A 12,759-nucleotide genomic window follows, 5' to 3' on the forward strand; every position below is an offset into this window, starting at 1 on the left:
TCACATTTTCTTGTAACATTTTCATTTAATTAGTAATACCATTTCGATAACTTTCTAACTTTTGTTAAATAAATATTTAATTTTATTTGCATGGACAGATCAATTTGGCATTTAGACTTCTCTAATGAAAACAATTTTATATGTTCTTATTTTAGGATATCCTAAACATAAAACTGTATTGCATATTGATGGTCAGAACCTTCCTAAATCTTAAGAACTCAACGGCTTAAATCATATTTAATAAATCTATATTAAATTATTCTCTTACACCTGTAAAATTGTTTTGCAACTACCAAGATACACCGAGAAATAATAGCAATGATTTTATTTACGCTCAGTTTATACGTACAAACCCCAAGAAAACTAAAGGTTGCATGAGGTAAAGAAATGTATAATTGTTGATCGACGGAAATTCACATTACCAACACGCAGCTACATCCAAGATGAGCGAACCGCATAAAATAGTGAGGAGGCAACTTAAGGATAAGAACAAATTACGGGGTATATGGTTTGTGAACATGATATATATTTTATTCAATAAAACAATAATGAATTGATCTTAATTTACATTTTGGAATTCAACCAGTATAAACAATTTTTTTTCATGCGTTATACAAAACTAAAAGTGCAGTGCAAAATTCAAATTCTGGTATGAAAATTAGGTGTTCTTATGTACTTTCACGTCATTTAATTCAGTCGTAATTCCCACTTGGAAATATAAGCCTAATAAGGCTTTTATTGTATATTTTCAATTATATTAGATTGATCATACGTATGTCATATAACCACAGTTTGTACGTTAAATAATTAATTGAAGAAAGAAATGTAACGAAAAAGAATTTATGGCCACCATGTTGCCGTCTACAAAAATATAGATGGCAGTTGCTTGATGCGTTTTAATATCCAGTTACGCTGCGTCATTATATTTTGCAGCAAAATATTTTATGTTTAAAGAAGCCATAGTTTATGAGATATGTTATGCCTATAGAAAATGTAATGAAACGATGAAAATGTTAGTCCGTAACTTTAATTTCTGAACAGTCATCACAACACTTTGGGCTGATGCTGGTGTTTACGTATTTGGCCCGGTAGTGGGTCTCCACGAAAAGCTTCAGTTCTTGGTATTTGTCATTGTACATCTTATGTTGTCTCCAGCACACACAGCCCATTATGATCAATATCCCAGTGAAGAGGCACACTACCACTAATCCTATAGCCAGGTTCACGATAGCGTTTGTCGTGAAAAGCATACCATGCGTTTTATGTGAATTATGCGAATGAATAAAATGTACAGTTGTGGAAAAAGTTGTTGATGACGCAATGTTTTTGGTTTTGAGCTCCGGTTCACCCCGGAAGTCGGTTGTCTTTGGTTGTGATGGCGGGGTAGAGGGATCATTTTGTTTCTTTGATGAAGTCACCGATTCAGAATAAATGTTTTTGGATGCCCGTGAAATGCTGAGATTTCCATCTAACGAATTTGGGCTTACGCTGGCATTAGGTGGATGAATGCTCATAACTGTAATCAGAGAGTTGCTTTCTTTTTCGGTATTACTAGATGGAGACACTTCCGCGTTACTTTTTGAAGTGGAAGAAGAGTCATTCATATAAGTACCCGTTACATTCGGCCTCGTTGCAACAGTCGTTGAAGTGGCGGGCTTTCTACTGAGTGGATGTCTGTCAGCAGTCGTACTACTTTGTGGTGGAATTATTTCTGTTGTAGTTGCCACGCCTTCTAATGTCAAGGAAGAATAAGATGAAGAAGACGTTGATATCCCCTCGCTTTGTGTTGAATTTTTTTCCAACTGTGCAGCTGGATCTCGAATATCTATAAAAAAAAATGCAATATATCATTAAGAACTTACAGTACAGTAGTACATGCGATTTCATTTATTTTTTGTAAATCTTCACGGGCAAAATTTGTAAGCCGACCCTCAATAAAATACAAGACTTAAAGGTTCACGGGTCATACTGCTTACCTGAGTAATAATTCTTAATTTAGCTTTGTATCTCCTTCTGAACTTCGAATGTAAAAAATCTTAGCTCGTTTTATTGCCATACCCCGGAGAATTGTATCATGATTTCAGGAACTCAGTTTATTTACATTTTCCAGTGTCTTTGGCTGTGATAACACAACGTATCGATTTTGTACTATAAAAACCCATAATACAAACGACGCCAAATTGAGGCGCCAGCGGGATTTGCTTATTTATATTTTTATATTTAATCGTACGATGACATAAAATTATATAAATATAAGTAATAAGGAATCAAACTTTGAATATTATGAGGAGATAATTTCGGTCGGGGCGTGATCAAATCTATCATAAAGCCCTTCGGGCTTTATTGGATTTGATCACGCCCGACCGAAATTATCACCTCATAATACTTAAAGAATGATTCCTTATTCCTTATTTAAGTGAGACGCAGAGCTCATGCACAATTCTTTGTTTTGTAAACAAAGTTCAGGTCATGTTTTTGTTTACATTTCAAATGTTGAAAAGAAAACCCAAGGTTTAGACCAAAATCAACATGACAAACGCTTGGAACTCTTTGTTTATGTTCAAAAACGAATTAGCAGATTAAAAAGAACCATTTTTGGTATATTGAACCATTGTAAACAAACACTTGGCACTAGCCTTGTTTACAAAGCGAGGAATGGTGAGCACTTAGTCTGTGTCATGCTTATAGCTTTACGAGGACACTCAAATTTTGGTTGATCATTAGAAACGCCTTACTAAAGCATTAATAAAATTTTCACAGAATCGTGACCATGCCCTTTTAATTAAAGAATATGTTGAGCCTAGTATGAATGAAAATTGTTACATATAGTTCAAGAGAAAGAGATAAAAAAAAAAAAGTAGAAAGCTAACATCAACAACAACATCGATGCAAAAGACGACGGAAAAATTTACCCCCTACCAAGAATTAGTTCATTAATTCTATGGCTTACTGGGTGTGGTCGAGATACACCGCACTATTTGCCAGTCGTCCACCGCTATATCACTGGCGTAGCTGTTCTTTCTCTCGGCCTCAAGCACTATCTGTGAAATTGAAATAAAATACACAAACATTATATAAATAGTGCCTATTTGGGAGGGTAACAGTTGAAATTGACACCCCGAGAAAACCATCGTCAACCGACGCGAAGCGGAGGTTGACAATGGTTTTCGAGGGGTGTTAATCTCAACTGTTATCCTCCCAAACAGGCACTATTTATTTTGTTATACTGAATGTCTTAATTTTTAAGAAAATTTTACTGCTTTGATATAGGAATAACGTGAATTCTACAGCGAACCATACGCGCATAATTTTCGCGCATGGAACAATTTGTAATGTTACCCGTTGCTAAGTGCGTTGCTAACGCTGAGGGTAATAGAACGGATTATGAACTGCGTCTTAAACAATCAGATTTCAGTATTGAACATGAAAGTATAACAAAAGTACATTGTAGCTGTTAGGACAGAAGTTATAGAAAATATGTTACGTTTAAAATTTATCAATTTTAACTTTACAGTAAGTTAATTGATGAATTTTAAAACTTTTAATGTAACAAATATATAGAATACTAGTAAAAGGTATCATCTTTTTTTGTCTTTATTGAAAACAATTAAGGTAAATAAAGTTGCAAGCATTCAATAAAAGTACATGTATCTAATGAATTATTTTACTGAACTCATTTAATATATCGGAATATTCAGTATATATACATGTAGTACATGTTGTTGTATACGTTGAAAATCATAATTATCATCTGCACATTCTAAAATTCTTTAAAGTGAGTGCACGATACTTAGTTGTTATACGATAAAAGTGCCTTTCTCTTTTTTCATGTTTTGTTTTCTCAAGAGCAAACATTCATCTGCGAAGTGCAATACTTCTTTTAAAATACTCCTGCAATCCGCGTAAAGAGACTCTTCTCATATTTTGTCAGAATTGTACTCATAGCCTGCCAGCTCAAATCGTCGTTACTATCTCATTAAATAAAAGAGGAGGAAGTTTTAAAGTAACAGTACTACACCATTACTTGCAAATAATGCATGAAAAGGTCCGAACAAATTTATGGGGTTTTTTTTAATCCAAAATTGGACAAATATTGTGGATGTAGGAGAGAGGGAGAAAAAGAGACAGATGGACGGAGAGAGAGAGAGAGAGAGAGATGACTGTTATACCTGGAATGGATCTTCATATGTCGGAATCCGGAAGTATCCGACGTTCCAGTTCTCTCCCTGGTTCCCAGACATGCTGAACATTGTAGATTCTAAGCTTCCCGTCCGAAGCGAAATCCGAAGTGTTCCTACGGCTATTTTAGACATCATACATTAAAAGTTTGGAATTATTCATTTCATTTTATTTATGCAAATACAATTTATTCTTTTAACAGTAATATAGAAAATAGGATTGTTCATTTCTTTGATAAAGACTTTTATCCATATAAAATCTGACATCAGCGAATAACATTATGATTCTATTTCTTCTTCAGCTTATGACAAAATGTGCCTTTGAAAAGAGAGATAACTTTCAAAGAAATAAATTAAAGCAAAACAGTCTTGTAGTAGATGTGCATTACAGATGATCTAGATTACTTCTACAAATCGATATCATAAAAACCCTGTCGTAATTGTGAAGGTATATGGAAGCTGCTCCTTGAATAAAGTAGTAAAAACACAATTCACACAACATATTTACCGTTCATCTCATTCGGACCATTCATGTGGTACCAAAATTGAAAGCACCGAGCACTAACGTCACTGGGAAACCATGGTGACATCAGCCGAGCTACGTCACCAGGATATCTTGGAGTGGAAGCTTCCATATAAATATAGTGTCCTGTAAAAAATACATGTAGCAAAGATCCATGATTACCTTAATTTTTTTTTCATCCTTAAAAGTTTCAATGAAAGAATGGTTATTTGCTGGCGACATTTTTTATTTAGCATATTATTCTATACTAGTAGTATACTTAAGAAATGAACCTTAAGTTTATTTTTTATGTAGATGAAGGTATAAGCAGTGCGCAAAGCAAATGTTTCTCGTCAATTATTTCTGATGATGGCTTCACTTTGGCAATTTAATATTTTTTTTTTGGAATAAAATCAAAACAACAACAAGTATTCATGTTGAACCTACAACAACATTAATGGAAGTAATATACATGTAGTCGGCAAGGCTGTGTTCGAACATTTTGTTGATCAGATATTTTGATGATCAGAAAATATTCGACTATATGGAAGCACGGTTTTCTCATCAATATAAAAGATATTAAGTGCTGTACCAGTTGGGTCGTGGGGCCCCAGGGTGTGGTCACTGTTTGGCCCAGTCCTCCCTGTCGTGGTTTCCCCACTGTGTCGTGTCCAATCAAAATCATCCGTAGTGTCCTGGATCCACCCACAAAACGCGCTAGATTCAAAATCACAACTTCGCACCTGGTAAGGTTCTGAATATATATAAAAAGCAATCACCATCGAGTTAATGAGCACTTGTTGAATAAACATCATACTGTACAGTTGTCAATTTCAAAAGTAAATAAAAGTACTTTTAAAATTACGTGCCTAAGCACTCTGGAACCTCCGCGCTCCATGTCTTGCCGTCACACGTTAGAGTGGCCTCCCCTTGCCTGACGGTTCCAGGCTGACACGTGATCTCTACGACAGAACCATTCTGGGAACTCTTCACTTCACCATTTGTTATGTTGTCAATCACGTCACAACCAGGCGCTACAAAAAGTGTCAAGTTAGTGCCATATTCTGAGTGACGATTCGATTGGACTTTGGTCCAACTTTAGTATCAATTATAAGATTAATCAATTATATCAACACAATACATAATCAAAGTATATCTTCAAATTTTGCCCGATAAAATTCAATTAAACTTTAATCGATCAATATGTACTTTCTAAAACTAAAGCTAAGCAATAAATCTCATTTGTTTTAAAAATATAACTATCAAATTATGATAATCGATTTAAATTAAAGTATGTCTACTCTATTATAAAGTATTCGGATTTTATTTCTTGCCATTACGAAATCTGTTTACTTTTACGATTTCATTTAACGAAATCGAAAAACTTCTCTTAAATCTATAGCTAATTCTAATTTTATTTTAAAACAAATTCAACAATTTTAAAGTTCAAAATCGCGAATTTCAGTATTCTACTGTACCATACCAGTTCTACCATCATGCACATTAATCGACACAGTTTAAAAATACATGTTCACGAACATTATGAGTATATGGCTGTAACAGTTGTAATGTACGTAGTGAATGAATTCATTCTAAAAATACATGTTTACCAACTTAATGAGTACACGGCTGTTGTAATTGTACATAATGAATCCATGAATTGGATTAAAGGTCGCCGTAGTCTGCTTACCCACACAGCGTGGAGGGGGGTCGGCCCAGATATTATTCACACAGTTAATGTAAGACTCCCCGAATAAGATGAAATCGTCGTCACAGACGAACTGTATCGCCCGTCCCCTCATCCGAAGACTTGCTCTTCCATTTGGAATCTCTGACAAGTCACAGTCACCTAGAGAGACAACTGAATGTTCATTATTTGTCTTAACGAGATAATCATTTCGTGTTTGGTCTAGTCTCATTTACATTCATAAAAGAAAGCTTGCTATGATGAAGTATTCTTCCTAACTTACCAAAGACAAACAATGGACAAATTCCTGTAATAATGAGAGTCACAGAAAACCACAATAACATTGCTTGTTTTGGAACTCGCTAAAATGACATTTGGATGGGGACCCAAACGCCAAAACTCAATTATGGGTGATTATTTGCTAGGAGCCTGGCGACACAAAATGTGACAATGGAATTTGACAAAGTGGCCTGAATCATCCGGAGAGATCTACGGCAGCTGATCCCCGGAGAATTAGTGGAAAGTGGGGTTTTCCGGTTTCTCACGATGACTTGGTTCGATGGAATGCCCGCTACACACTTGGCGGTTGACAAACTTAGAAAACTCCGTATTTCGTGGATAACATGTAAAAAGGTGACCGAGAGATGAGAGCGAGCATGGGATGGTCCAAGGATGCTTGGTTAGTACTGCACTTATATTTAATCTCAAGATTACCTCAGTTACTCAACATGGAAAAATATAAATGGTTAACTTGACTCATGTTTTTTTTCTGTACAGGTTTCTTGTTATTTTGGTGTGGTTCGCATTCTACAGTCCACTTTCTGGTAATCATTCGTTTCCATGATGCTAAATGACAACGAAACCAATGGTATTCATGTATTACATATTAATTTGCATTATATTGCGTCACCTTCATGATACTATAGAGACCAAGTCAAACTGCAGCACTCCTCTGGAAATCAGAGACAAATGGTACTTCCGGGATGAACCCGGCTCCATGCTGCGAGTGAGGAAGAAAAGTATGGTGTTCAAACAAAAAGGACAGAAGACTATCCGATACAAATGTCTGGAGGCCAAAGGACAGACGTTCATGCTAAGGTAAAAGGTTACTCTCTTCTGAGAAGTCGACAGGCAAAGCCTTCATCTACATGTCCACTTCTCAAGAGAGAATAACATGCGCGGATCTAGAGGGGGGGTCGGGGGGGTCCAGACCCCCCCTCTGGAAAATGAAAATTTATTAAATTTACATAGTAATATTATCGCGAAAATATGCCTCGGACCCCCCCTGGCAAACACAATTATCCTTCGGACCCCCCCTGGAAAAATTTTCTGGATCCGCGCATGAATAAGGTTAACTCTCGATTGTTAAATGACTGATTCTCTCAGAATTCCTTAGAATAAACCGTGTTCCTTTCCTATTGTTCCTTTCAGGACACGCGTAAACGGCGTTGGGCTACATGGAATAGTCTGCATTGGTTTTGTATCGGTTGATGAACCCGGTGCCGACTACAGCTTGTGGAGACTCTCTCGTAAGACAGAAAAACTCCACTCAGAACAATATAACATACATGCTATTAATAAAAAAACCACGTGTTGATAAATCTATTTTTGATTGATGCAGAAAGGGCGTCTGGTCACCCATTAATGGCACCGTTGTTAATTTCGAGTTCTGTGACGTTAAGTATTAATACCTTGTGTAACGGGGCCCAGACTAAGACACAGTACTTCATACACAGGGCAAGTAAGTACATGTACCAATTATTGTCTTGTACCCCACTGCCCTCATCCCATGCATTCACTCCTAAACTGCGTTGCGGTTACTATGCATTGATTTTATATAGATCTGACCATGATGTTTGGTACTTTTCGTTTTTGCTTAACAGTATTCATTTTTATAAGAAAGATACATGTACGTTAAGTCATATTTTTAATAAATATTGTGATGATTTGATATCTCACTTTGGTGATGCGTCATTATAATGGTGTCTAAATCTAAATTTTTGAACAATTGATGGCAATGTTGGTACTATTAAATTTACGAGGTGATACTTCTGCTAGATTTGCTGTCATACTCTCCACATCATTTGCTAAGAGTATCAACCTAAATCAAAACTGGTTCTTATTCATTTCCCATAGATGACAATGTCCAATATGTCTTTTGCAGAAAAGACTTGTCGATTTCCGACAACGCTTCGCGCCATGTGGCAGACGACTATCCAAGGAGCTTGGCGCTTGTCATTTTCAAAATACGGCATGCATTATATCACCATGAACAGGACTACACTGCATTTCAGTTGCGATACACGAGACAAAGACAACTTCATACTAAGGTTAGAACCACTGCATATCGTATTTTACTTGCTGCTAATTAAGATACCTCACTACATGAAGAGGTATACTTTTGACGACACTACGGCACATTATGGCGATTTAAATGTTTTGTTAATCGAATTTGTTGAGTATCATCATAGCTCAGTGGGTTTTAAAGTATTGGGCTTGTGAACCGCAGTTCAATTCCAACTGGTTTTTTTTCATATTTACTCTATTCAATTAAAAAAAATCATAAATTTTATCAAAAAATTTCGCCTATTTGACTTACATCATTCATATGAATCACGCTATCTGTCATAATTCATTTTCTGCTGATTAAATAAAAAATATTTAAAGGTGTAGTAAGCCACTTTTAGCGCCGTTTAGATGATGAATTTTTATATTTTTATTACCAGAACTAACAACATACAGACTGGAATAGATGGAGTATTATGCCTTCATATCATACCACTGCACGGAGATCCTCACTATAAATACCAGATCTCCAGAACTAACTGTAAGTTGCCTGTTACGCATTCCTAGCTACATGTAAATCTATTGATTGTACGAACTCTCGAGTGTGAAATTTTTTTTTCTCTATTAATTAACCACTCTTGTAAAATATTTGATAGAGAGAGAGAGAGAGAGATAGAGAGAGAGAGAGATTATTACGTGAACGATGATTACTATTATCATATTTCTTACATGAAATCCTACAAAATATTATTTTACAGTTTTGTAATATGCATTGTACATATTTGCAGTGGGAAACGATGCTTCAGTTTTTCAAATGGTGACACATGTACCTCACGGAACAAAATTCCGCATGTACAAAGACTGTGAGTTGATTGAGAGTCCAGCTAGACCCCAATTTCTGTATCCTTGACAGCTATCATTTTATAAATGGAATTAGAATTGACTCATACTTGACTATTCAAAATAAATTATGCCTATGTTTATTACAGAATTTTTCTATTAAGAGTGCTGCTCAAAAATAATCTAAAAAAGAATTTTTGCAACCATCTTCTGTCGGGGACTGTTTCCCTAGACCCTCTACCAGAGGTTTGTTCATCAAGCGCACTTGGCGCTGCTTTTGCCTAATTGAATTGCCAGTGTAGCAGACTGAACTTGTACCTAATATGCGATGTGCGCTAAAGAAAGTGAGCGCACAAGATTGTAAGTTTGCAGGAATCCTCGACACGAATCAATTGGGATTTAAATGTCTATAACCTCGAAAGGCTATGTACAGGTTTCAACAAAAATATATTATGTTGAGAGTCGAAGTACAGGCTATTCCGGCTATTAAAAAACTCACAAAGCTTTCAAAAAATGGCAATGAGAGGTAAACCGATAACTAGTTGGAAATGTTAATGCAAACACATTTTAATGAAGTTATATTGTGTATAACCTAAAAAACTAGTAATAAGAAAATAATTTTTATAGCGTTCAAACAGCATATCTAGAAATCAATAACAACAAATTAAAATATACCGATATATTATAATTCAACATCATGTTATAATAACAAACATTTAAGGGCATTGGCAACGTTCCTGGTTTCTGGACAAAATTTTTCATAAATTCTTAATTGATTTTATATGTGTCTATATAGATAACAACAGACACTAGAGACCCCTCTTTCCATCCTTATTAAAAAAATATTTCCAAAAATATTAATTTCGCATTCAACATTGATTTCAATGTAATTAAAGGAACAAATCGCAATAATTAATATTTGAAAGGAGCAATTTTTTTATGAGTGAGATATGTGATTATAAATTAAATGATACATATTATTGTAAACCGATTTAATATGATATCCTACTGATAATGAAATATAGGGCGAATATTTTCAGAAAAGTGTGAACCTCAATTTGCTCTATCCTATCCAAGAGTTACCGTCCTTGATTTTGTCACAGTACACACACACAGTAAATAATAAAGGTCAATAACAATTATCTATACCGGTACTTAAATGTATCTTTGAGGTATCAAGAAAGAAGAAGGTTCTAATATTTTTGAATTCCTAGTTAGCCTTTAGGCTTGCTCTAAGAGAGCAAAAGTAACTCATTATTTATTGTCAGAAATGTCTCTTTTACAAATCAATAATTAAAATGTGAGTCATTGAAAATTCTGACTTAGCAATGAGGTCAGTTTAATTTAGAAATAATCTCATTGTCCACAAAATAAAGCAGCTATGAATAGTTTATGTGTATATAATATTTCATGCATATACATGTATATGTGTGTACTGTACTTTAATATCAAAACAATAGGTATGAAAATAAACGAATTTAGACTCTCGCTCTACTGTCTTTTGTTAAAGAGTATCGGAGTTAATCAATGTTTGGTTCACTTCTTTTTTTTATTTCGCTCGTCAATATCTTAAAGATGTTGCGGTAGGTCTGACCCCCCCTTCCTCGGTCGTCTGTCAATAGTAAATAAGAAAACGAAAGGTCATTTAAAATCTTTCTCACAATGTTTGCCATATAGGAATTTGCTCCTCTCTTTTCTGAGGCCCATGTAACCTGCTTGTTGACGCAGAGCGATATATAAATATCGCTTCATCTTTATTCATGACAGTGATGACATACTTTGTTTACCTCGGAAACACTGCTTTTTTACCATAATATTCAAAAAGAGCTCATATTACGGGAGATTACTCCCAGTTGGAAAACAATTCAAGAGGGGTAACTCAAATTCATTGTATAAAAGAGAAAATGCAGGTGCGGATTTTTTAAATCCGGAGCACTTCGTTGCCAATGCCCTTAAAACAAAAAAGTTTAATTTTTTTTTTTTAAAAAAGACCACCAGTTGGATTTGAACCTAAAACAACTGAATGTATGTATTGACTAATCCAGGACGAAACCACTGAGCCATGCGAGACTTGACAATATATGCTCTATAAAGTAGTGTTTGAAACAACACTGTCATATCAATGGACTTTGCTTTTTATCCTTCAAAAAATAATTCGAAAAAGTACATAATTAGTCATCTCTGGGTCATCTCTCCATCTTTTTTTAAAAAGCGACATTTTTAATGTTGAAATATGTTATCTTTACACGTTTCAAATTTGTGGAGAGAAGACCCAGAGACAACAAAATCATTTAAAAACAGTTGTAAATAAGTAGGATTTTGTATGAATTGCATCGTGTTGCTATATTTAGACCCATATTATAATAAAACCTTTTGCATTTCAAATATTTTTCCACTCATTCCACATCCAACAGAAACTAAATAACGGTTATAATTCGAAAAATATTCAAAATTAATTGATGAAATTTTCACTCTCCTTGTGCGCTCAGATTCCTGCCGAATCTACATCTTAAGCGCCCACATTCTTTCAGAAAAAGTATCCACGTACGTACGTGCGTGTCTCAATTCAATAGTCATGAAAACAATAAAATGCTTTCTTTGGTGATTCATGCGGGTATGAAGGTGGCGACATTGCAGAAAAAATTACATAACCCGCCTTAGCTAAGGCGGGTTATGTAATTTTTTCTGCAATGATCGCTACCTTCATAACCCATATGGATCATCAAAGAAAACACTTTGTTGTTTATACATGTATTTACATTTTTCTTACATTATACTTATAAATTGATTGTAAAAAGTAAGTACAAGTAACTAAATTACGTTAATGTACGTCAGTACGGAAGCTAAATAAGACAGCCAAATGGTCTCCTACCATAATAAAAGGCGTTCGTTATTTCATAAAAAGTGGGAATGCTATGAACAGGCGGTGTGATAAAAAGACAACACAGATGTGGCTGTTATTTAAAACATTTAATGTTATATTGTCTGATGTTAAAATCCAGGCTGAGGTACTCGCTGCCCCTCAACAGACTTCCTCAGGGTTCGCCTGTATACAACGGCAGTCAATGCCCAATACATAGTAAATGATCAACTAAAACAAGGGAGCACTTTATGAATGCTGACTGGAGAAGAAACCTCCCACATTTACCCCTGGTCTTCACAATAGCAACAAGTCGAGAAAAATTACAAGAGTTGAATTATATGTCAGTGAGAAAAAATAAATTAAAGACACATTCAATGATTACAGTATGCACAGTACAAAATGT

The 12,759-nt window shown here is 35.0% G+C and overlaps 2 protein-coding genes across 3 annotated transcripts; one reads left to right on the forward strand and one right to left on the reverse strand.

Annotated features, from left to right (window-relative positions):
• Positions 1-505: 505 nt before the first annotated feature.
• Positions 506-6,834, reverse strand: LOC105322223 (uncharacterized). Its single transcript, XM_011420813.4, has 8 exons — positions 6,651-6,834; positions 6,371-6,529; positions 5,550-5,714; positions 5,273-5,434; positions 4,687-4,827; positions 4,170-4,300; positions 2,951-3,041; positions 506-1,825 (listed from the first exon to the last, which is right to left on the reverse strand). Exons 1-8 carry the CDS (start codon positions 6,709-6,711, stop codon positions 1,014-1,016), a joined length of 1,722 nt encoding a protein of 573 aa, XP_011419115.3. The 5' UTR covers positions 6,712-6,834; the 3' UTR covers positions 506-1,013.
• Positions 6,835-6,893: 59 nt separating this feature from the next.
• On the forward strand, positions 6,894-9,636 carry LOC105322222 (uncharacterized). Of its 2 annotated transcripts, XM_011420811.4 has the most exons (8): positions 6,895-7,046; positions 7,145-7,191; positions 7,294-7,465; positions 7,799-7,896; positions 7,989-8,108; positions 8,532-8,697; positions 9,094-9,194; positions 9,442-9,636. In XM_011420811.4, the coding sequence occupies exons 1-8, from the start codon at positions 7,012-7,014 to the stop codon at positions 9,561-9,563; spliced, it is 861 nt and encodes a 286-aa protein (XP_011419113.3). In that variant the 5' UTR covers positions 6,895-7,011; the 3' UTR covers positions 9,564-9,636. The 2 variants fall into 2 exon arrangements, with proteins under 2 accessions (XP_011419114.3, XP_011419113.3); XM_011420812.4 differs by lacking the exon at positions 7,989-8,108 and having other exon boundaries at positions 6,894-7,046.
• Positions 9,637-12,759: the final 3,123 nt, after the last annotated feature.

The sequence above is a fragment of the Magallana gigas genome, chromosome 5 (genome assembly GCF_963853765.1).
Source record: "Magallana gigas chromosome 5, xbMagGiga1.1, whole genome shotgun sequence".
NCBI lineage: Eukaryota > Metazoa > Mollusca > Bivalvia > Ostreida > Ostreidae > Magallana > Magallana gigas.

Bases quoted from the DNA above. Each gene is read 5' to 3' on its own strand.
- LOC105322223 (XM_011420813.4), bottom strand. From the start codon at position 6,711: ATGTTATTGTGGTTTTCTGTGACTCTCATTATTACAGGAATTTGTCCA. The intron at 4,828-5,272 runs GTACAGCACTTA...TATTTTTTACAG, and splicing joins GGGGCCCCACGACCCAACTG to GACACTATATTTATATGGAA. The intron at 1,826-2,950 runs GTAAGCCATAGA...TTTTTTTTATAG, and splicing joins GTGTATCTCGACCACACCCA to ATATTCGAGATCCAGCTGCA.
- LOC105322222 (XM_011420811.4), top strand. From the start codon at position 7,012: ATGAGAGCGAGCATGGGATGGTCCAAGGATGCTTG. The intron at 7,897-7,988 runs GTAAGACAGAAA...TGATTGATGCAG, and splicing joins CAGCTTGTGGAGACTCTCTC to AAAGGGCGTCTGGTCACCCA. The intron at 8,698-9,093 runs GTTAGAACCACT...TTTTATTACCAG, and splicing joins AAAGACAACTTCATACTAAG to AACTAACAACATACAGACTG.